The sequence below is a fragment of the Larus michahellis genome, chromosome 1, assembly GCF_964199755.1.
Source record: "Larus michahellis chromosome 1, bLarMic1.1, whole genome shotgun sequence".
NCBI lineage: Eukaryota > Metazoa > Chordata > Aves > Charadriiformes > Laridae > Larus > Larus michahellis.
In genome coordinates, this window is record NC_133896.1 from 78165738 (window position 1) to 78191001 (window position 25264).

The 25264-nt window shown below is 39.1% G+C and overlaps 1 protein-coding gene across 2 annotated transcripts in view; it reads right to left on the reverse strand.

The window, feature by feature from the left end:
- CRACR2A (calcium release activated channel regulator 2A) overlaps nucleotides 1–25264 on the reverse strand; it is a 69969-nt gene that overhangs the window by 42662 nt on the left and 2043 nt on the right. For both annotated transcript variants that reach the window (XM_074588190.1, XM_074588201.1), the window contains exons 2-6: nucleotides 15556–15794; nucleotides 9922–10033; nucleotides 9306–9474; nucleotides 7586–7732; nucleotides 1106–1196 (exon numbers count right to left, since the gene is read on the reverse strand). In XM_074588190.1, coding sequence (XP_074444291.1) covers nucleotides 1106–1196; nucleotides 7586–7732; nucleotides 9306–9474; nucleotides 9922–10033; nucleotides 15556–15723 — 687 coding nt within the window. In that variant the 5' untranslated portion in view covers nucleotides 15724–15794. The remainder of the gene's footprint in view (nucleotides 1–1105; nucleotides 1197–7585; nucleotides 7733–9305; nucleotides 9475–9921; nucleotides 10034–15555; nucleotides 15795–25264) is intronic.

Genomic DNA, 25264 nt, shown 5'->3' on the forward strand with positions numbered 1-25264 from the left:
GCTTTACCTTAAATCTACAACTAATTAGGAGATCCAACCATCATTGCTCATGGAAAAGCCCCATCCCTGGAAGTGGTCAAGTTGGAATTAGATGATCTTTAAGGTCCCTTCCAACCTAAACCATTCCATGATTCTATGACTTGGATCACAAAAGGATTTTTTAGATATCAATTTTGATTGAGAATGGAGGCAGTAATTGATGGATATCCACCAGTTTTGGCCACATTTTGTGTACCGTGTGTTGTTTGAAACCGTATATTGGTTTGATTCATATGACTGCTTTCAAGACAACAAAAAGGAATGAGCCACTAGCTCATGACTGGCTGTCCCAAGCCTCCCAAAGAGGCTGTGGAATCTCCATCAAAACACTCAAAACTCAATTGGAGAAGTCCCTGAGCAACCTGGTCTAGTTTGAAAGCTAAAAGCAGCATAGGTACTTTCCCACCTAAATGATTCTAAGATGATGCTTTCCTGGACCCCACTGGTAGTTGTTGTTAGTTTCTTTGTTTTAGGAGAAAAAGACAGAAAAAGTCCAAAGAACAGGCTACAAAAGCAGTAGAGGCGATTTAAAGGAGACACTAAGAAAAGGCAATTCATTGTCAGGTGTTCAGGAAGCACTATGGCAGTGACAAAAGAATCTGACCTATGTTTATCTTGCAAATAGCTGTGGTGGTTTCAGAAATTACCATAGCTTCCTTTATCTGTTGTTGCTCTTCAGTGAGAACTCATCTCCTCCTCAAAAGCAGAGACTGCAGAACCCAACAGAATTAGTACTGCTCTGCACAACCTCAAAGTGCATTTTTCCTAATTGTGACCAGAAGTTGGACCTATAGCAGCATACAATGAGACCGTACTTCAGTTTACTTTCAAAAGAACGCCAGCTGCTACTATGAGCACAGGACATTGATACTCCTCTCGTTCAACATGTGACTTAGTCTGAAGCTGCAGAGTCTGGATCAGTACAAAAGTAGCAGTGAGGCAAACAATGTTTTTTCTTATTCTGTTGTGAAACACATTTTATGGGCTTTCATTTCACACTCAGAATGCGTATAAAATCACTGGAAGTAGGAGCAGAATCCATGGCCACAAAAACAGAGACACTCACTTTCAGAAGAAACTGCTCTTTCTCCTTTTTGATTTGCTGTTCCATTTCCTCATAAAGATGTTGAATTTCTTCATCGTAAGCAGAAATTTTCCTAAGAAGAGATAAAAGTATATTGAGCGTGTCTTTGTAGCATTACTTCAAGTCATGGCTCACATTATAAGCTAAGCCCCGCATTTTTGCCTTAACACAAGACTCCAGAGAATGTTCTAGGGTTAAGAAAATAGGAAATTTTGTGCAGGAAAGGTCACAGATTAAATTTAGATTTTTTTCTCATGGAAGGAAAGCTTTAACATCTCAAAGACTAATAAAGCTACACATCTGATGTTTCCGTATAAAGCAGCTGTTCATTATGCAGTTCTAATGAATTAGGTTTAAGGAACAGAGCTTCCTAGTGACAATACTAAGAATACCAGAGTCTAAGTTTGCCAGTTAGAAGTATTTTCACTGCAACTGCATTTTTTTCACTCTGGAACTGCATTGTTCACCATTCAAGAGTATTGAAGGGGATACTTCTATCATATCTAAGATGTTTTAGTTAGAATAGACTTCTTGAAAGTCCTTCTTGAAAGCTGCTTTACTGCCTCTCTAACAACTTTCCTGAAACAAATTTGAAAAGCCCAGCTGAGGAATAGAAATATGCTGTGCACAAGTGTATCTGACTGTAGGAGAAAATAAGGACTTAAAAAGCTCACTTTTTCCACCAAAATATTGCAATTAATATCACTGCAGTTTGATACACGAAGGATTACACTGAGCAGATGCTTTAGTTTGGGCAGAAAATATTTAAGTGTTGAAAGGGAACAAGACAGCTGCTTTGTTCTGCTTCTATTCTATTCTATTCCCTCCTATTTTCATTAATCCAGAAACTGAAAAGCAAAAATCACTTTGCATCAAACTCAGAGAACAATCTAGAAAGATTTTTAATAGAGATAAATAGGGCCTTTATGGGATACTACTGTATATTCCTCCGCATTCCTCTTGCCACAGCTGTTCCTTGAGCAACCTGCAGAATGCATGTTACAAATAAAGTACATAATCTCCTAGGGCATTCACATCAATAAGAGCAAGCCAAAGAATATACAGTAGAAAAAAAAACTGTTAATTTTGTAATCTGGGTATCTACTATTCTTTTTTGTACCTAATGCTCTACATATTCTATGTTTTCATTTATTAAAGCCTGATTATCTTCTCAGTTAAAGCCAAGCAAATCAGAAATAAACTTAAAAAAATCTACCTAAGGTAAGAGGAGTGAGAAACACCAGAAACAAACCTTTCTTTCACCTTTTCAAATATCAGAACACTGGACATCGCCAGCTTGCATTTTCAGTCACAGGTAAAAAATGAGGGGGAAGGCATTTTCTCAGGATTTACAACAACAAACAAATATCAAGCTACACCAATTTGAGGAAAATGACTGCTGCCACTTAGATTTTTGTAAACTCTGATTAGGTGAGAAAAGCAGCCCAGACAAGGGCCTCTTCATGTGACTTCAATGTTTCAAAAAGAGGGTGACAGAAAATCCAGAAGCTCTTTTTCTGCCTTATTTCCTTTATAGTGTAAGAGGAGTACTTTATAGTGTATTGTTCTGATCTCAAATTCTCTTTTCTTAAAACTAAGAAAATGCTTCATAAGAAATTAGAACTCGCCAATGGAATTAAACAACACAAATTCATAAAGTATTAACAATTATTTAGAAAGGTGTGGCAGAGATGCTAAATTCATATTTAAAAATACTGTCCTGATGCATTATAATGTCACTTTGATCAGAGATAGATTGACTATGTACTGAAAAACCCTGTAACTTTGCACAGGCAGAACGCATTGCACAATAGTCAGTGTTTCCATGGGAATCACAGAGATTTTCTTTGCTTCTGTCTCACAGGGAGAATAACTTCAGTCCCGTATTATTAAGCTTCTGATTTAGATATTTCTTTCCTCTTATGTGTTTGGAATCACGGGATATGGCAGCATCATCAAGACTACATCCAGGAGGTACCTCTGGGTGTAGGAATCTCTTTAGTTGGTCTGGCACATAAGCACATGCCATTTCTGTAGGTTGAATACTCCCCAAGCATTTAATTAATGGCTTATCATTCTTAACTCTGATCAAATTAAACAGCACAAGAAGGACGTGGGCCTCTTGCAGCAGATCCAGAGGAGGGCCACAAAGATGATCAGGACAGGCTATGAAGACAGGCTGAAAGAGGTGGGGTTGTTCAGCCTGGAGAAGAGAAGGCTCCACGGAGACCTTATAGCGGCTTTCTAGTACCTAAAGGGGCCTACAAGAAAGCTGGAGAGGGACTTTTTACAAGGGCATGTAGTGATAGGATGAGGGGCAAGGGCTTCAAACTGGAAGATTGGAAGAAATGGTAGATTTAGATTAGATATTAGGAAGAAATTTTTCACTATGAGGGTGGTGAGACACTGGAACAGGCTGCTCAGAGAAGTTGTGGATGCCCCATCCCTGGAAGTGTTCAAGGCCAGGCTGGATGGAGCTTTGAGCAACCCGGTCTAGTGGGAGGTGTCCCTGCCCATGGCAGGGGGTTGGAACTAGGTGATCTTTAAGGTCCCTTCCAACCCAAACCATTCTATGATTCTATGATTCTTTCCCTTTAAAAAAAATACAGTGATTTGCGCTCTGTGTGCACTAATGTTCTGAGATGCTGATTCTCCTCTTCTTTCACTGAAGGTGGATTTTGACACTGTCCCATGCTAACTGACTTCCCAATGAGAAGTCGGTTCATCCTTCCCTTCCCCTTTACTGTTATGTTTATCATCTTCTCTATTTAGAACTTCATTGTCTGAAATACAGTCTACCTTTTTACTAGGTTTTTCTTTCAGACGCAAAGCACAGCAGCAGACAGAGCTAATGTCAGTCGAAGATTCTATCTGCTATTAGAAGAAAAACGTTTCTTTCTCATCTGTTTTAAGCTTACTTCCTATTAGTCTTGTTAAATGTCCTTTCATTCTGCTGCTAGGGTTCTGAAGAATAACAGTTCCTCATTCAGCCTAGTCAGTGGTCTCATGGTCTATCAAATCCCACTCCAACCTTTACCTTCTCACTCAAGAGATCCTACCTTTTAAAAAAAACTTCTTACAGAACAGCTATTCCATCCCTTTAATCACTGAGTTGCCATTCTCTGTACCTTTCTTTATTATGTTACATTATTCTTGTGATGAAGAGACCAGAACTTCACTCAGTACTCAAGACACGGGTGCACCAAGATTCTATGTATTGACAAAAACATGCTTTGTTATGTTCTCAGTACCCTTCCCAATCACGCATAGAATTTTACTGGGTTTTTTTGGCTACCATTGCACCCTGAACGGATGATTTCAGGAAGCTCTCTGCTATGACCCCAAGGACTTCCTCCAGAGTTGTAACTGCCCATTCCATGCTCAGCATCATGTAAGCATGACTTAAATTATTTTGTCTTCCTTACATTTATCTACGATGAAGTTCATCTATAGCTTTTTTGCCCACTCAATATATCACCCCATTATTTAAAAAACACCACTGCTAAATTTAAGAAGCCATCTAATTTTAAATTAGCACTTAAAATTAAATACAAACATCAGAAAATCAAGAACGAACTTAGCCATAGCAAACAAAAAAGGTATCCATTGTGTAGATGCCAAAAACAAAATGTATGAATGTATGGAGCTACTGGTCCACACTTTCAGTGCGCAGCTTAGCTATTGCTGATTCCAGCACCAGACCAGATATATTTACAGTATTTACTGTAGTAAAAGTCTCCCACTTTTGTTTAAATTAAAAGAAACAAAGAAGAAAATGAGTATTTTTAAAAGGAGAAGGTTTAAACCTCATATTTTCATTTTGCCTTAAAATCTACAAATACAGGCAACAACTTTATGAGGATAAACACCAGTGAGGAGAACACCACCAACTCTGGGATAAAAATGTGGCCATTTGCTTTGTTTTCCTTAAAGTGTATTCAGCTCTATGTAAAAACTTATCTGCAGTATTTTGGCTGTTGTACTGAACCAGAATTACAGATCACCCAAAAGGAGAAACATGCCTATGGTTATACTGGCACAGAATATATCTGACGCACGGATAGACTTCTGAGTGTAACAGGAAAATATTTTATAACTTGTTAGGAATCTTCATTGAAACCCTTTGACTAAAGGATTAAGTGGTGGGTTTTAAGTTTCTTCTCCAACAGTTTCTTCTTACTAAACTCTATGAGAACAAGTTTGTAAGAGACTTGTTAACACTGGTGGAGATTAAGTGTTAAGTTGTATGGAGATGACTAGGCCTTAGCCTGACAACTAACTGAACAGAGCATGAGAAACTACTGGACGTAATAAGTAACAGTAAGAAACTGACAACACTTACAGACAGAACCCTGATGGATGGCTTTCACAGGTGTTCTAGGAGGAGCACCTCAATGTCTTTCCTGTAGAGAGGGGCCCAAAACTGAACACAGTATTCAAGGTGTGGCCTCACCAGTGCTGAGTACAGTGGGATGATCACGAGTCCTACTCACCACACTATTCCTGATACAGGCCAGGATTCTGTTGGCCTTCTTGGCCACCTGGGCACACTGACGGCTCATATTCACCCAGCAGTTGACCAACACCCTCAGGTCCTTTCTCGCTGGGCAGCTTTCCAGCCACTCTTCCCCACGCCTGTAGCACTGCCTGTTGTGATCCAAGTGCAGGACCCGGCACTTGGCCCTGTTGAACCTCATACCACTGGCCTCGGCCCATCGATCCAGCCTGTCCAGATCCCTCTGCAAAGCGTTTTTATCCTTAAGCAGGTCGACACTCCCACCTAACTTGGTGTCATCTGCAAACTTACTGAGGGTGCACTCAATTCCCTCATCCAGATCATTGATAAAGATATTAAAGAGAACTGGCCCCAATACAGAGCCCTAGGGAATACCACTCGTGACTGGCTGCCAACAGGATTTAACTCCATTCAGCAGCACTCTCTGGGCCCAGCTCTCCAGCCAGTTTTTTACCCAGTGAAAAGCATTCCCATCCAGGCCATGTGCAGCCAGTTTCTCCAGGAGGATGCTGTGGGAAACCATGTCAAAGGCTTTACTAAAGTCCAGGTAAACAACACCCACAGCCTTTTCCTCATCCACTAAGTGGGTCACTTTGTCATAGAAGGAGAAGGATATCACCACCCACCTGGAAAAACTCAAGGTCTGAGCTGAGGACTGGAGGTAAAGGGACTAGGGTCTCAGCATGGACTTAAAAAGCCTCACGCTAAAATCTGAAGGATCTGTGATTGTTAATGAGGGAGCAAATGAACACATTCTGGCAGCAAACTTCAATTCAGCTGAACCAGTCAGTGAGTAGGAAGAGACCCACATCTGGGAAGACCCAAGGTCTGAGTCAAAGAATGGATAAGGGGCCCAAGGTGCAGGCAGGGACATTAGACAGACTAAAGTCCATGCTAATATTCAAAGGATCTGTGAATGTAGGTTTGTTTCTGAATAAAGTAAGTGTGTGGGAGGGCTGGATGCGTGTATGTTTTCACTAACAAAATTCACTACTGACAAACCGAACAGGAGAAACAGGATCAGGCTGTCATCCTTCATGTTGGTGGGAATTCTGCTTGTGTTTAGGCGGGTGCCAGTAGAGGCACTGCTTTCTAATCAGTATTAGTCTGCACAGTCCCCCATGTGTGGTGCATCTGCATGTGTGTGTGTATTGAGAATATATGTTCAGCCTCACTACTAGCTGGACCTACAAATGGTTAACAGCAGCAGTGTACTGTATCTATTGAACCAGGACAGGAGGAAACCTCCGGCTCTCTTAGACCACAGGATGCAGGTTCATGAATAAAAATATGCTTGTGTGAAAGCTCCAGAAGAAAAGACAAAAAACCACCTTCTCAGGGCGTCCAAGTTAGAAAAAAAAGAACAACTTAAGACAAAAGCACAGCCTATATCCAGGAAAGGTGACAAAAGGTTGAGAATAGACTCACAGAGTTGAGTCAGGGAGGAAAGATGAAAGATCAGATTCATTCTGCACTTCCAAAGGGTACTATTGTCACCAATCAAGAAGAACCCAGGAGACAGGATAAGACCTCAATATGCAGCATCTGTTATCTTCTGCGACCCCGCAGTAAATCCTGGCCAGTCTATGCAGACACATGCATCTTAGTGCTGATAAATCTGACTGTCCTCTGGAATCAAACTGATTAACTAGAAGTGAATTGCTTAATATTGTCTTAAAACTGCAATGCAATAATAGACATCTGCAAAAGACTCTCAGTGAACAAAATCTGTTAACTGGAAGAGAAAAACTAATTTCAGGCAGTTCTTCAGTATAAATAATTTTACTGGTACTCTTCATGACTAATAAAAATCTTATGTTACAGGCATTTTAGTGATTATAATCCTTAGTTCGCCACTGAAATACTTTTGTTTACTTCAAAGATTCAAATAGTAGGTAAGATAGAAAATTACATAAACAGTCCAAAAAAAAAAAAGTACTACTAACTTTTTTAGGGCCCATTCCAACTCGTTCTTTTCATCATCTGCTTCTTGGAGCTGGGAAAAAATTCTGACCAGAAACTCTTCAAAATTGGAAAGTAAATGAGGTTCGTCTTTTCTCAGCTGCAACCAAAGTTGCTTCACATCACTGTCACTGAAAGAAGAGATCGTAAAGGATTCATTAAGAGAGAATATTTCTCAGGTTCCAATAAACGTTCACAGCATCGTAGTGGATGGAGGCTTTGGGGCACCGCTGGTCAGAACACATGGCTTATTAAAAACAAGGGCTACTTAAGCAGTGCTAGATTTGAAAATGATGAGGTGGGTGGGAAATGATGGAAATTTAATTTATTCCAAAAAATGCATCATAAAATTTGGCCATGCATGGCTGCAGAGAATCACAGGAACTGCTTGTTTAGTGGGTGGCTTGCCAGACACTTCATCTAAACAGGAATGGGTAAAAAAGGAGACAGACAAGATACACTGTACCACCCTGTCACTTCTATCACAAGTTGCCACAATCTAGCAGGGAAGGGGCAGTGGGAAAGCTAATCAAAAACACCTCCTCATGAGAAATAAATGAGACTCAGTCTCCTAAGTTACTTAGACAATTTAACAAAGAGCATTTGTACTGTCTTCTTTAATTTTCAGCCCATTTGAATTCCACTGTGGGACTGCTACAAAAATCAGACCGTGACATCTTGAAAATTTTGATTTAAAGATCTGACGAGAACATTTTGTTTCCAAATCTGTTCAGTGGATGCTGGAAAAAAAGATATTCTACTGTGAATGATAATGGGTTTTTTACTTTGCCTAAATTCTCCTGAACAACTTCTTTTGCTTGTTTCTTCCTGACTCATTCTCTTACATGTGCATTGTAAGCCTGAACCTAGCCATTAGAGAGTGCTATATTTATAGGACAAAATGAGGATAAGGCTAGAAAAAGTGGGTGATAAAAATCTCTTCATAGTGAAAGACCTTCAGGATGATCAACCAACTGACAATCAACTTTTTCCTGTAACAGGCAGTCAGGTGAAGAGAAGCACTGATGAGGACTTCTATTTCATGCTAAGAATCACTTACGTATTTCTTAAACATTCCCACTATTTGTCCAGATTCTCTCCCATTTTTGCCCCATGCCTTTTTGATCTAGAACATTCATTGTGATAGATCAATGAATGTCAGGCCAACACACAAGAAGCTCTTCGAGCAGTTTTTGTGTTCAGTGTTTCAGAGTAAGTCATCCTGGTCCTGGAAGAGGTAGTGTTATCAGAGCAATCACAATATGCAATTATGCATGGAGGGGAGAAAAAGCACAAAAAGCGGAGAAAATATTCTTACTTATAGTAAACTGCTGCACCTTAAACACAGCCCTTGCCAAAAAAAGCAGGCATCATGCATTGTTTGATTGAAAATCAGTGGCATCTGTGGATCATGCCAGTAATTATCTGTGTTCAAACCCATGGTACATCAGTGTGTTAATGGCATAGCTTTCATATGGCACAAACACACATTTCATATGCTTGAAGTACAATAGCTTTGCTCTTGGAAATTTTGATTGAATGGCATTTTATCAACTCTGGCAACCAAGAAAATTAATGTTTAAAGAATCACTGTGTTACTGAGCAGCCTTGGTTCTCATCATTCATCTTGGACTCCATTCCATCAAACCCAGACCTGAATTATAAAAGATCATATAATCTATTATTATTGTTGCGAAGACTCACTCATCCAAAACCTTTTTAGCTCCAAGCCGATCCATCAGATTTGAGAACTGGAATTCTTCATCCTCATCATCACTCACGGTCTCTTTGCATTTAAGTGGGCAGGCTGTTTCACCTTCTGATTGCTGCATCATCTCATTATCCAAAGCAATCTGCCCCAAAAGAAACTGGCCTAAGAATTAGAAATCACATGTTAGCATTTTCAGAACTTACTATAAGAAGCCATGTCATTGAAGAGTAACATACTAAAGATCAATTGATATGATCTGATATGAAATAAAACACAAGATTTTTTTTTTCCCCTCAAGGTAATTTTTCCAAAATTTGTTCATAGATCGACTCCATGGCTTAAAACAGGTGTAATTCGGGTGGTTACATCATATGCCTCACATTGTGCCGTGATTTGCCATCTTACACAGGAGACAAAGACCCTGGAGCCCTTTGTCCATTTACAGACATAATTTGACTATTTCTTCATCTGCTACATATATCTGCTATATCTAGGAAATAGTCTGGCTCCCTGTGTGTATCATTAAGTGTATCATTAAGATAAAATGCTTCTTTATTGATATGGAGAGTGAATAAAGCTCTACACAGGAGACATGCTTTCCAAACTCACTGAATCCTGTGGTGAACTCCTTTGGGGTAAGTGAGCCATTGCCATCAGCATCCAAGGTAACAAAAACTTTTTCAAGCTCTTCCAGGCTAAGTGGTAACTCAGGATGCAGCCTCTGGAAAGACAAAACACGCAGCAACTTTACCCAGTACTACAGGATGAGAGGAAGACTAGATTCTACAGAACATTCATAATACAGAAGGATAGGTCCTTTTGTTTCCCAGAGTGAAAATTCAAATGAATCACAGCATAAAACATCAATTGGGGGAGATTATGACTTCGTTATTTGCCTCTATGAATCCTTTATACGAAATCAGTCAGAACAATCTCCTTGGGACACAGATTCCAATCACGCAGAGAAGGGGTACAACTTGAGGTGGAGTTTAAGGCATCCTGGCTAAATGGCTTGATTATCTTGGTGAAATGCCTTCATTATCATGCAGCTGGACAAACCTGCTAGCAGAACTGTACGCCTCGTTCCTTCCATGTCATGAGGTCAAGCAAGAGACTCTCTGAACAAGGACGTTATAGAGGGTATACTGTCCTAATTAAAGCTGCTTTGAAATGTGTAAATATACAAATATAAGAAAGCTGCATGGTCCAAGGAGCAAACCTGATGCTCCTGTAATGAGTAAAATGTAGTTCCTGACTATCTACTTCTGAAATGCAGCATGCTTACACCAAAAAAACAACCAAATTTCATGAAACCAGCTCCACAAAATCACTTATCTTTTCCTGAGAATCTAAAGACAGCCTAAAAGAAAAAAGAAACACCACCATTTTCTTTGAATCTGGCCCTAATGGTTTTACTGTAATTCTTTTAACAGTATAGACAGATTCCCAGAAATAGGAGGAAACTGGAGTGGCAAACAATTACAACGGCATGATTTCCACTGGGAGGCAACACTAGGAAGAATAAAACCTTTCCTCAGTTTGGGAAGCAATATAAATACACGCTAGTGAAGTCTTCTGCTCCTATTATATATATAACATATTAAAATTGCAAGCTAATACATTGATAAAGTTCATCAGAACAAAAGTGCTAATCTATGCCACCGTGGGGAAGGGATTTAGCACTGAAGAAAGTCTCTTCAGCAAATCAAGAACAATAGAAATGACTATACAATATACTGGGCCATATAAGGTAAGACCAAGGTAAGAATTGGCTGAGTGCGTTAACCAGAACTTCCCTGGCTGCAACGATGGGTTTAGGGTATACATTATGGACCTGTATGAGTTGAAGGGAAGAACAGTAAAAGGAATGCCAAGGTAATCTTGAGAAGGAAAAGTAACAGAACTTCTAAAGGGCAGAACCATCTGGAATAGTCCCAAAGGGACTTCTGAGCAGGATTAATTGTACATTGCTGCTTGCTTCCAAAAAATTAAGAAAACTTGATGTCTAAATAAGTTGTTTCATCAGTGACTCATCAGACATATTATCAGTTTCTCACTTAAACACACTCATCTTCCCACAACTTTAATTTTAATCTCTCAGACCTAAAGGGAAACTTTTTAAAATTAGCTTCTCTTGTAAAATTCTTACATCCTACACAGCACTGATGACAGCGGAGATGCTTCAGACAAATTACTCTTTTTACACTTAGAAAAACAGGAACTGTACTCCTAATGCCAGTTCTTTGGGACCTGCTGAAGGAGCTGGCTGTCCTTTTCTGACCATGTCACAAACACAGACCCACCTGCTACTCCTGTACAACTGCTTGTGGGTCTTGCTGCAAACCTGACTGTGCTTCACCAACCACAGCTGGAGCGCCCTATTGCAGGGTTCAAATTCTGAATGGAATTATACTAATTTTGCAGTAGAAAACACCACAATTACTTGCATTTTCTTGAAAAAAATATGAAAATAGGACATTTTGAAGAATGCACCAACATTTTGCTCCATTAAATTCCCTGATGATAATTTATTGACTTTGATGAACTGAGGCCACACTTACAATTGTTACTAAGACTAAGTCAATGTTTTCCCAATGTCTTATTTTTATTTTTCAAAAAATCCCAAAATGCTATTGTTGGTCTCATAGGGGTGTTTTTATTTATTTGCTCATTAGCACTTACTGTAAGAATACATAAATCCTTTCGACATGAGGCTCTTAAACATTAAAAAAAAAAAAAAAAGAAAAGAAAGAAAACTTATCCAAAGATACCACTGGAGCTTAAACAGAAATCTATCTGCATTGCCACCCAATGTGGTCTGTGATTTCATGACCTCTATGCTACTTATCTGAAAACACCAATCATTTACTCTGCTAAATAAAAAGACAGAGGTCAAATAACAGACCAAGATCTGAACCCAATTCTGCTATATGCATTAAGCCAAAACATTTTGCAACACTAGTTCTTGTTATTGATTATAACCTCATGGCCCGAAGTGCAAAGTTCTGGTTTCAGGTCTTAGGTAGAATTTGCTTTCTTGCAATTTCAGACAACCTTTTGTCTGTTTGAAAGTTGAGTGCACTTAATATTTTGAAATGGAATAAAAAATGCCAAACAACAAGTATTAACATAATTTCAAAATAAGCACCATGATATAATCAGGGAGGAGTAAAACTTTAATATAATTACTGTATTATAACACATTAGAAAACTTTGCTTGCAAGATCTGTTCCACTGAAGTTAATTGGATTTTAGATACTCAGCACTTTCTGTTGAAGACCATGCCTCATACCACATCAGTAAAGATTAAAAAGCTTAATGTTAGCATCTTCATTCGAAGCAATGCTTCATTAATGGTAAGTAATACTGAACTAACAAACAGCAGGATGCAAAAGTGATCAACGCTTGTTGCCTTTTAAGGAAAAAACTGATTTACTTTATTGAAGTAAACACCTGAGGAGAAGGCCTTGGGGGGTGTTCGTGGATGAGATACTCAACATGAGCCAGCAATGTGTGCTTGCAGCACAGAAAGCCAACTGTATCCTGGGCTGCGTTAAAAGAAGCGTGGCCAGCAGGTCGAGGAAGAGGATTCTGTCTCTGTACTCCGCTCTCATGAGACCCCACCTGGAGTACTGCATCCAGCTTTGGAGTCCTCAGCACAAGAAGGATGTGGGCCTGTTGGAGCAGAACCAGAGGAGGGCCACAAAGATGATCAGAGGGTTAGAGCACCTCTCTTCTGAAGACAGGCTGAGAGAGTTGGGGTTGTTCAGCCTGGAGAAGGCTCCAGGGAGACCTTATAGGAACTTTCCAGTACCTAAAGGGTGCCTGTAAGAAAGCTAGAGAAGGACTTTTTACAAGGGCATGTAGTGATAGGATGAGGGGTAAGGACTTCAAACTGGAAGAGGGTAGATTTAGATTAGATATTAGGAAGAAATTTTTCACTATGAGGGTGGTGAGACACTGGAACAGGCTGCTCAGAGAAGTTGTGGATGCCCCATCCCTGGAAGTGTTCAAGACCAGGCTGTATGGGGCTTGGAGCAGCCTGGTCTAGTGGGAGGTGTCCCTGCCCATGACTGGGGGTTGGAACTAGATGATCTTTAAAGTCTCTTCCAACCTAAACCATTCTATGATTCTATGATTTATGTCTTTGCTATACGGAGCAAACATCATGAAAACGGCAATCAAAATCAACTATACTGATTTCAACCTCAAGTTTGGAATACAGAGATTGTAGATAACTAGACGTTCTAATCAAACATAATGAATACCTGTAACAATATATGTCTACATGTACAGTTGTTCAGTATAAAACATCATTATTTTGTATATTAATAAAATAATGGGTACCAAATCCATTAGAAAACATTGTAGATTACTGTCACTGGTATCCAAATAAATCTCTATTAATCCACTACTGAATTATAAGGAAGATGGGACAATGAGAAAGCTATCACTGGCTTCAAAGAATCGGGGTTTCTGAATTGCTGCAATTAATGTAGAAGACTTTCCTTCGTAATTTTTATTCACTGTCACTAAATTACTGTAAAGTCAAATGGAGGAGATGGGTCTCACCCCAGGTTTTTTTTTTTTTATCAATGGAACTGCATTGTTTCATCTGAATTACTCCTGATATACTAAAATTCTGAGTGGAATAAGGACAATCCAATATTTTCAAAAGGTTTGTATTTGTAATGTTATCTTTAATCAGATGAGTAGGAAATAAAAGAAAACAGAAAGAAACATCTTCTCAAGTGTTCTGAGCACCCTTATTTCTGTATTTAAATGAACCAGACACTCACATATCTACTGAAGTTGTCAGATATGGTAAACAAATACTCATGGTGAAATAGAAATGTACTTTATCTGTTCTTTGCAACCCTTTGCAACCCTTTTTCTACTTCATCTTTTGCAATGTCTGTTTTAGAACCTGAAGTATAAATTTATCAGCACTCTAAGCATAAAATCTAGAACAAAACAGAAACAAATGTTTTTACTTTCCTTGCAAAAACCTTATATTAATACTTTTTATATATACCTACCTACGTATGCATATATGGGTCATTCACTATGTAAAAGTATTCCATTCAAGTTTTGGAAAGGCAATAAAATTACAATCCATTGATTTCTCTATGGACCTGGATTTACCAAAATTAACACTAACAACATATTGTTTGTTTGCATTCAGTTACTTCAGTGAGATAATGTATATTGGTAAAGCCTACAGCACAGCAAGCATCTGCACTCCTATCTTTTTTCAGCTTTGCAGAATTAGCACACGTCATCACAAAACTCAGCAACACACAACTGCACAGAAAGCTCTTGAGAGCTAGTAATCCGAGCAATTGACTATGAGGTTTTTGCATTTCCAACATAGATAGTTAAAAGTGTTTCGTTTGCATTTTCCTTTATGCAGATACATCTTGTTTCTGAGGATTTGGAAGGTTTCTATATTTTGTATTAGATGCTTCTGTTGTTAATAGATTGCGCTGAATTTATTTTGCTACTGCTCCCCAATTCTATTTCATCCATAAGTACTGAAGTAGAAATGGATTAACACAATGAAATTATGCTTTGCATGTCCAGTATAAGTACATTCTTGTTTTCTGCTACATACTGGTTCAAATTATCATTTCTGCAATATACACCCAATTCCATTTTTCAAAAGATTTTGTTATATAATTGGGTTTTTCCATCAACATTTTCAGCATCTCTGATTTTGGCCCCTCAAACAATTTAAGAACAATTTGGTAAGACTATTGTGAACACCAAATAATGATAAAATACGGTTCCTTTGTACTTCCTACAAATATATGTGATCCAACTGAGAGTTCACCATTGTCTGGCAGATAAAACCAAAGGGAAAGACTTTATTTACACAATTTTGCTCAAAAAACAGGATAAAATTGGTGGACTGAATACATTCATGATGCTGTGGCAAATCACCAAGTAATGAATTCACTGGAGTTTCAACTTTCGCAACAAGAATGAAATTAAACTCCTGGATTCCTGGGGCATTTTTTAAACTTCACTTACTTTGCTTTTCCTCTTTTTTTTTTTCTTTGTCTGTGGAAACAAATGCAAGTATTATGTAAGACTTCAAAGAGATTATTTTAAATCCTACATATCTCTTTAAAGTTATCAGGATGGTGTTACAATTTTTAACTCTAGATTAACCAGACTCAACTCATTAAGGGCATTAGGAGCTTCTCGCATTGTCATTTCACATAGTTAGTTTTGGTTTACCTGCATGTCTTGACGAGTGATGAAGCCTTTGCCTTCCACATCACAAATCTGAAAGAACTCATGTGCTTTTCCCAACACTGTTAGTCCTGAGTCTTGTTCTCCAGTCCTGCTCCTCTCTGCATTTCCTGGTGGCACGGGACTGGCACAGTCTCCTTGTATTCTGTCCATTGGTACAATCTCAGCACAGGAATGTTTCGGGATGCTGCTATCCCATTTACTCACAAATTCTCATCTGAAACCTGTGCATGGAAGGTAAGAAAAAGAGCAAATCAGACCCTGTTAATGATGCTTTCCAAAATCTCTTAGCAACCATCTCTTTGATTAGGCACCAAAGCTTAAAAGAAGAAAAAGCTTTTTGAAAATGCCTACTCTTGACGGGCTGCACTAAAGACACTGCAAATGGGATGATGAATGAGGAGGGGGAGTCTGAGGCAAGCAGAAGACAAAACTACCTCAAAAAGGAATCTCAAAGCAAATTCAGCCAGTTTTAAAAGAAATATAGACAATCAATTAGCATGAACAAGAAAGCACAAGAAATACAGGTAAATGAAAAAATAATTTAAAGTCACTACAAGTATTCAACTGGTATCCTTTTGACTCTGATCATCTTCACACCACATATCACAATTTGCTTCCAGTGCTTTGGAATACAGTACATATGATACCTATAGAATGGAAGGGGACTGATGCCTGATGGATCACGGTGTTTAAATCAATTAAGTAAAATTAAGAGAAAGATAATGGATTATGGAATTCTGAATCATTTCCTTAGATTCATCCTTATTACTTACGGCTTTGACTTTCACCTGTGAAGGAGAACTAATTGCTACTGAACTTGGTGGGAAGACTTCATAAGTTAATCACATTCTGAAGAGCCTCTGTGAACATTTGTATTACACGCCTCGCATGAAAATATTTGCATATATTTATGTTTGGTTATAATTTTATCTTAAATTCATTCTAGGAGGTCCGATGTAAATAGTTTTCCCTCTCCAAACTTGTACGATTGTACAACACACAGTACCAACACAAAAGGAGCAGGCTTTCCCAAAAGTCTATGAACTCAAAGGCACTACTGACTAATCACAGGTTGTCATGCCTCAACTTATGTTTGCAAGGCTCCCGGTATGATCTTAACTGCTTATCATGTGGGTAAACCAAGCAGAGAAACAGCCTATTTGACTGAGGTACTGCCCATTTGTGAGAGGCTAAGAACATATGTAGAGCTATCAGGGCTCAGATGACATGCAACAACTTGACTTAGTATCTGTGACTTGAATTTGTATTCCTGTTTTTCTAAACAGGTCTACCTAAAGCAGCCACAAATTTGTCAGATAATTTTTAAGAGAGGGAAGTATTTTGAGAGGCACTTGACTATTACAAAGGAACATAGCCTGATTCTGATCCAGTATAACTGGCACAATCTGGAACAACTCCAACAGAAGCCAGTGAGAATTATTTAAATCTGAAATGTATGTTGCCTTCAGACTACAGGCCTTGGTGTTGCTTAAGTTCAAACCTGGCAGTGCTTTATATCTCTTAAAACACAGCATCTTCTTACATGTGTAGTTTGCAACGGCTTTGCATGACAAAGTGATTTCTCCAATATATATGGGCCAGGCCGTTGGACTTCCCATGTTGCATGTAAACAGGCCATTGACTTCGAACCAAACTGGGGCTTTGATGAGTAAATCATCCACCCCCACTGAAACATTGCAGCAAAAATCTGCACACAGGTAAATTTTCCTCTTTCTTCCTCACAACTCCCAGGACTGTTGTTCAAATACTCTCCAAAGCTGAAATAATTCTGGCTTAATGACCAAAGAACTTAGCTGTCAAAATCGTTCCTAAAGCCCAGTTACAAGCAGCAGAAGAAAAACCATGCTGAGAGAAGGCAAGTGATGGCTACACCCATACCATCCCGCTTTAGGAAACTCCTCAGAATGGGTCTTACTTCAGTTTTAACGTATGGCAGTCATGGGTGCTTTATAAATCCCGAGAGCAGCTATTTCAACCGAGCCGTGTCCCCTCCGCCCACACACAGCATGCAGGCACTGGGTACGGCTCATCGCCGCGCCGGGGAGCCCTCTGCTGTGGCTCACCGCGCTCCACACCCCAAAACTCACCAAAGCTTGACAGAGCACCCGTGCAGGCAGACAGCGAAGCAGGCGCTGGAAAATTAACAGGGTTAGGAAATGCCATCACAGGGAATATAAGTCAGACATAGCAAGGGGCATTTGGCTATTACAGCTGCCTGAACAGCTCTACTCTTTCTCTTACGAGGAAAATGTCTAGCTCAGAAAGTCTGACCAACCATCAGCAGCTGGGAAGATACAGGAAGAAAAAGATCTCTCCAAAACTGCCCTGTTTCTTAATCCTTTTCCTGATGTTTCCAATACTAAACAGTCTCAAAACGAGTATATGAGCTAGATGAATCTTTGCTCTGATTCTGTATAGCCACCCACACGCTTGTGATCAGACGGAAACACCACTGCAAGCCGCATTTAGACTACACTGGTATAGTAGTCTGGATGAGATTCTCCTTTCATGCTGCTTTTACACACCTAACCTTCACTTACTTCAACACAGCTCATTCTTGCTTCACCCCAGTGCATGAGGTAATCAAATTGGGTCAGTTTCAACTTTGCAGTGACGCTAATTTAAAAACAGGTTTAAAAATACCAAAAATCAGTGGGACAAGTGCAGCCCAAAGATGGTCTTGACAAGATCTGACCCAGACTCCAAGTGTATTGGATCTAATACATTTTTTTTCCACATCTCAACAATTGCTGAAAAGGCGACCACTGCAGGAACAGGCCACACTCAACATGATAGTGCTGCTTGTCCCTGTCGTTTCTGTACAGTTTGTTGGACTTACTTAAGAAAAAAAAAAAACAAAAATTGTGCAAGTAATACATAGTCAATTACATGTGAAAGAACAGAAATACGAAAACAGATTAAAAATGGTGGAACAAAAAGGCACTATATTGTTGCGGTTTTGGACAAATTGGCCAATTGCCAGCGACAGATGCTCTCCCCAGCCTCTCATACACAGAGAGGAGGAGGAGAGATAAAGAGATTTATGAGTTTAGAAGGAACTAAACTACTTTAATGAAATATTAATAGTAAAATAAAAAGGAAAATAATGAAATAGATACAATATATACAAAACCGTATTAAGCTCCCAGGATGACAGCACCATCAGGCACTGGGGAAGTCCCAGACTGGACTCGGCAACGGGTGGGAACTGGGTTCCAGAGCTGGAGTCAGGAACACATGGATCAGACAGAGTCCTGAACAGACAGAGTCCTCCTCAGACGTCAGCTGTTGAAGAGAGCTGACCCTTTGATCCCTCAGCTTTTATACTGAGCATGGGGCAGACGGGATGGAATACCCTGTTGGTCAATTTTGGGTCACCTGTCCTGTCCACTCCTCCATACACGTGTGACCCCTCTACGCTCTTCCATTTCCGATCCTCCAACGGGGCAACTATCAAAGTTAGCTGCCCTTGGTTGTTACAGCAATAAGTATAAGCAAGAGCCTCCTTGCGTACCATGCCTTGGCACAGACTGTAAACATTGGTCTTATCACGCTGAAAACGAACCATTTTGAACACAATATGCTGTTAATTTCAGGGAGTCAGAAGAGGCCTAGGAAGTAAAATTACTGAACAGAAAGTTGGTTCTGTTTTACCTCAAGCCAGGACATATATACAGTTTGATAAAAGTTGTTTACGTTTAGCAACCAGTAGAGATACAATTCAGAAAACATCACCATGCTTTCTAAATCCTTCCATACCACAAAATGAAATTACGTGCATGACCGGAGCCTCACCTTCATACAAGTTGCCCCACCTTTCGTACACATCATAAAAACGCTACACAGCAAGCGTGTTGACTACAGTAGAAAATTAAATTAGAGCATACACTAAAATTCTTGATTCTTATGGCAGCTTTCAAAGCTGTCACACTTCACCTTAATTCCTAGAGTGTCCTGATGCTTTGCAAACGCTGGTAATAACAAAAGATTAAAACTGCCATTTGCCTCATGTTACTGGATCAGCAATGTAATCATTCCAAGGCAAGTTTTAAATAACATAGGTAGCTCCATTCGCTCATCCATCTCCTTTAGAAATCAAATGGCTTACAAACTCAACAGACTATTCTAAGACCTTTGATTTCTATTCTTTTTAGCTCAAAACAAACACAACACTATCGACTGGCCTGCAAAAGGCAGGTCACTGTTAGTATTTCAAATGACATTTTCATCATGATTTTCCAGTCAGGTGTACTGTAAATCACCAAACTCTAGAGGTACAGAGCACTGCTGATCCACAGATTTCCTAAGTCATGACTTGTGACAAAGCTCATTCTCCCTAATTGTGATCACTAAAAACTTACAGAGCTGTTTTACCTCCATTCATGTCTCTGAGGTTCTAGGTTTCAGTAAAATATTTTTTTAGCATCTTTCTATAGGTACAAACTTTCTGCAGCACACTTCAACACACAAATCATCTGCAGAAAAATGTAGTAAGCTTACCTAATACTGAGGTCACCATGGATTTATACAAAATACCCTTATGAGAGATAACATTCATGTTTTACAAACATAAATGAAAAATAAAAATTAGATTGCATAATTTTGCTACAAGAAATATATTTTCCTACAACCAAATTATTATTGTTAAAATAACCTGCAGCTGTTCACATGCCACATGAACAGGGACCTCTTCAGAACTAACTTAGTGTCAGAGTTAGTTTTCTTTTAGCATTATGCTGAAAAGCCTCTAAAGCTGCTAAAATGTACCACCACAATTATTTTAAGGCACATGCCTGCTGAAAGAATCATTCTGGCCCCTGTTACTATGCCCTGCCACTGGACAAGTGTTTATCCAGTTAGACAGTAAACCCTACTGTAGAATCCTTTAAATTTAATCTGGAAAGTTATAGTCTATTTAGCTCAATTAAGGCCAAGTGACAGATCGAGGAAACACATCAAAGAAAAATCAAGATGTACACAGAATGACAGAGGAATGGGACTGCTAAGCCCAAAGAGAGCACAATAACCATCCTCAAGTACATAGAAGTTTGCCAGATACGGGATTGGAGAAAAATACTCCTTATGCACATAATGGAATACACAAAGAACACTCTCGTGCTGTAACATGTCAGATAAGCTAGACATGAAAACACATCCAATGATAAAGAATGTAGAGCACTGAACCACTGGCTGCAAAGGTAGTGCAACTGCCATAATGGAAGAACACAAATCTGTGAATAATGGCATAGGTGATCATTCTTTGACAAAGATGAATAGATCAAAGGACTTCAATGTTACTTTTAGCAATTTTTTAAAGATTTTATGACAGTTCAAGGTAAAAATTCAGGTCCCACACTTAAAAAAACTAACAGAGATACAAAGTTGTGCACCTTAAAAAACCAGTCTTTTCCTCTACTGTGACTAAGACAATTGCTCTTTAAGCTCTCATGGAAGCATTATAAATCATATGAACACCTGGACTGAATTGGATGAAAAATGGGACTTTAATTCCTTTGATTTTGACTTTTCAAGTAGAAACATGCAAGTCTTGTGATTTTGCTTCAGAAAGGCCTGAATTCATTGGCTAGGTAACTTCTCTCATGATGCACACAATCTCTCATGATTCTTCGCCTTAGGAAGCAGTGCACCATGAGGTGGGTGTGAGGACTTTAACTGTGGAGGGAGAGATCTGAGGCAAGTTAGAGTTCCTATGAGGGACCACAACAGGATAGTCTGAAAGAAATGTGTCATGAAAAGAATTTCAGGGGAGCAGCAAAGGCAGACAACAAAAGAACTCTGCATCCATTGGCCTAAAAAGGGAAAAAAAAAACTTTAAATGATGTAGAAATTCCTCTCCTGTGAGAAAATGTGTGCTGGAGAACCAGACACTGTTTACAATCAGTCTTAACAGAAACTCTCCAACCAGCCCTGACTGTAGCTTTTAAAGGTTAAGGGAACCATTAGGATCACCTACTTTGATATTCTGCATAAGGCAAGCTCAAAGCTTCATTTATACCACAAGTTTTCAGATTTCCATACAATTACTTCCCATTTATTTCAAGGTAAGGGAGATAAGCAGAAATCAAGATAGGAAAAGACCTGGGAGAAGATGTTGTGGGTTATAAATACATCATAATCATACTAATGAAATTCCTCATTTTCAGAAAGTGGCTGGTTAAGGAAAAAAAACATACCTAGATTAAAGAAGGGAAAAAACACAGGTCATACAGGTATATATCAGAAGCACAGATTCCACAATACAACCAGGAAACAGGAGAAAAACAGAAAAGATGCTTAAAGTGACAGCATTACCAATTCCAAAACAGACTACCAGAGACTTTGGAGAAAGACCACTCACTCCCCACTTGGCATTTGTCCCTAGATAAATAAACAAATCCAAATGTTGGAAAAAACCCGAACTGTGTCACTTCTGTGCACAATGATGATGATCCCAACTCTCTGACTGGTGATCGTGTCCTCATTAACTTTTTTTTTTTATTTTTTAACATCTCCATCTAAGCAACTGGTTTTCACTGAGTTTGTAAGAAAATTTGCCTCTCCCAAAGGCTAGCTTCCCACATAGATGAAGAAGAAAGCTGCCTGTCTGGCTTCTTGCTGGCCTCTATGGAAGTAGCAAACAACACTATCCATGTATTAAAATTCAGATGTCCAAAGGTAACAGAGGTAAGCAAAGGAAGCAGGCAGATTCATTTATTCCCCATCCTGCTACTTCAATATGGAAATACTAATGAAAAACAACTAATGTGCAGGCAACAATAATCACAGAACCTATCACTTTCCTTCCAGCGCTATCTTCTCTGATTTTTATTGCCTAAATATTAACAGTTCTTAGGGACACTGAATTTAGGGGCAACAATCAAAATGGAAAACACTGTTGCAGAATAATCACAGGATCATCAGAGCTATGAGAGCACCCTGCCCGTAGTCTCTGCGTGCTTCAAGGACCCACACTCTCCTTCTCTCCCTCCACCTGCTCTTCCTGCCTTATTCAAGGACACTGTCTCCAATAACGCCTGTTCTTCCTCCTCCTTGTTCCTTGCCTGCCTGCTGGCTCCAAAAAACCTTGAGTCTTCAAGAAACTGTTGACCTACCTAGCACCCGAGCAGGATGGTGGCAGAAGCATGTATGTGTATCTGAGTGCGTTTCCCCCATAAATTCTGTCTCTGTCTCATCAATAAACCCTTACTGCATACAAATACAGTTTGGCCACTTTCATATTTTGGTCAACAACTCCGGCTAACATTTGTGACTGCAGCATTAGTTTTTATAAATGTTTGCACGTAAACAGTAGTGACATTAACAGTTATAGAACTTGTATGAGAACTGTTAGAGAACTATATAGAACTATTTTACCATTACTCTGACTTATTTCCAAAACATAAAATGTTAGTTCAGAGAAGTAAAACCTATTGTTAAGAAGGAGCACCTTACAACATACGCAACACATTCCAAGCATGAAGTCCAAACCAAGCTGACTCAATCTGACTGCATGATTTATTGTGTTGCATTGTCCCAAGCACTGAAATTAAACGCAATAACTATATTAATAAAAGCATTATATTAGTAAATGGTGTAACCTGTAACGTGATGTTCTGGACAAATTATTTGCATTGGAAACAGACCCTTCCCTGAAGTAAGGGCATGGAAAAAGTCTAAGTAAGCAGTATACATTGATTTTAATTGTCTTATCTTTTAGGTTGCCTAATGAGTCACCACTAAATGGAGCTACTTTCAGCTGGTGAAATCTGGTTGACAAGAACATCTTTAAAGTACACCATTTTCACAAAAAAAAAATAATCTTGAAATATTCTGCCTCCTCCAAAAGTCCTTGCTAAAAATGTAACTTCTGGGAAAAAAAAATAATCAAAACCTTTTATCTGCCTGAAAACCAACTAAAATTTAGCTTGAAATCTAAAATATACTCTCTATTTCTAGTTTGTGAAGGAATGTTACATCTTTGACCTAAATTAAAGATTTTGCGATGCAAATTAAATATTCTCTTCAAACAAAAAATCTTTTTTAATGAAAAAAAATCTTAGTGGAAAATTTCAGTCTACTCTGCCACTAACGTCAGTGGACCCAAGCTAATGCAGATTGCTCTAGAAGACCCAAGAGGCATGTTACAAGTGTCTCCTTAGTTATTTGGCATTCGGTTCTCAGTTGGGTTTGCAAGAATTCTTGTTTTCAAAATTTTCAGAATTTCTAAAACTATAAACTTGCTCTTGCAAACCACCTTCACCTGAGTCAGTGGCACAGTCTGTATGGGACAAGACCACGTGAGTGAGGCACGGGAATATTTAATTTGCTAGTCCCCTGTTTTCCATTGCAAGAAGTAATGGTAAAATATGATGCAAGAAGTGTCACGTTTTCCTATATGCAGTACAAGATAACCTTCATGCTCTCTCTTCTGCATGGCTCACTTCCGAGGTCTGGGAAACACCTATAAACAAATCCACTTATCCATATTTGATTAGTAGGCTTGGTGTACATCATCCTGTTCAGTTCTACAAAAAACTCTTGCAACACAAACAATTAAAAATGCATCATTACAGATTCTTAATTGGATTTTAATTCACCCTTGCTTTCAAGTGAAAATGCAACTCCCACATTCTCTGTGAGTCAACTAGTCAAAAAGCTATTCTCGCAATTGTGCAGGATCCCTTCCTCCATTTACACTGCTCTCTAACGAACAGAAATTCCCCAGCAAGACCCTTCACCTTTCTTGACACCCCCTCTGTGAGACTAAGGGGTGAGTCATGTGAGGAAAAAGGGGCGATCGCATGATCCTGAAAACAGGGAGAATATCATCTGGTGTGGCTCTCTGGTGGCCACAGGCTCTTCAAAGGGGGGCATATCCTGACCACGGCTCAACAATGTGGTGACCTCCCACTGTGTAGCAGGTATGGCTACTTCTTCATCTCTGTCTGGCAAAAATAAGGTTACCAGAGCAAGGCATAGTCTGGGACACGACAGAACAAACACATGATACAGAGGCACAGCAGAAGGACAGCATAAGAAGGAAGTAAAATTAGACTGAAACATGACACACAATAAATCTGAGAGTGACTAGTGAAAGGATTGGACAAGACTCCGTAAGCTATCCTATACCTTGCTATCTGACCCTGTGGTGATTCAACTAGATAAATGTGGGGAAGAACTACCCCAGAAAAGGGCACTGGTGCCTAGAAATGCACGCAAATATTTATCACCGATTTTTTCTTTTCTCTTAGGATAAAAAATAAATCAGATTTTCAACTGAAAATGCTAGGCCTGACCTGTTTAGATCTTTGTCTGTAAAGACCTCTAAAGTCTTTAACTGAGTTTCGGTCAGTTTATTGACACAGGCGTCCTGGTGCTTTGACATCCATAAGTCGTGGACAGTGGAATCAATTATGTTTTTACATCAGGTTTAACTTAAACGGATTAAATCTGCATTTTTAACAAGAGAAATAAAACTCTAAAGATATATTACTCCATCCTTATATGTAGAACTGTACAGTCATATATACTTATACTGCAAATTAGCAAACAATAGAGAAGGATTCTGGGCAGACCATTATATTCTTTACCCCTCCATATGGCCACCATTTACCCATCTACAAAATCGTGACAGCATATCATTTGTCAGGGAACAGAAACAGGAGGAGGA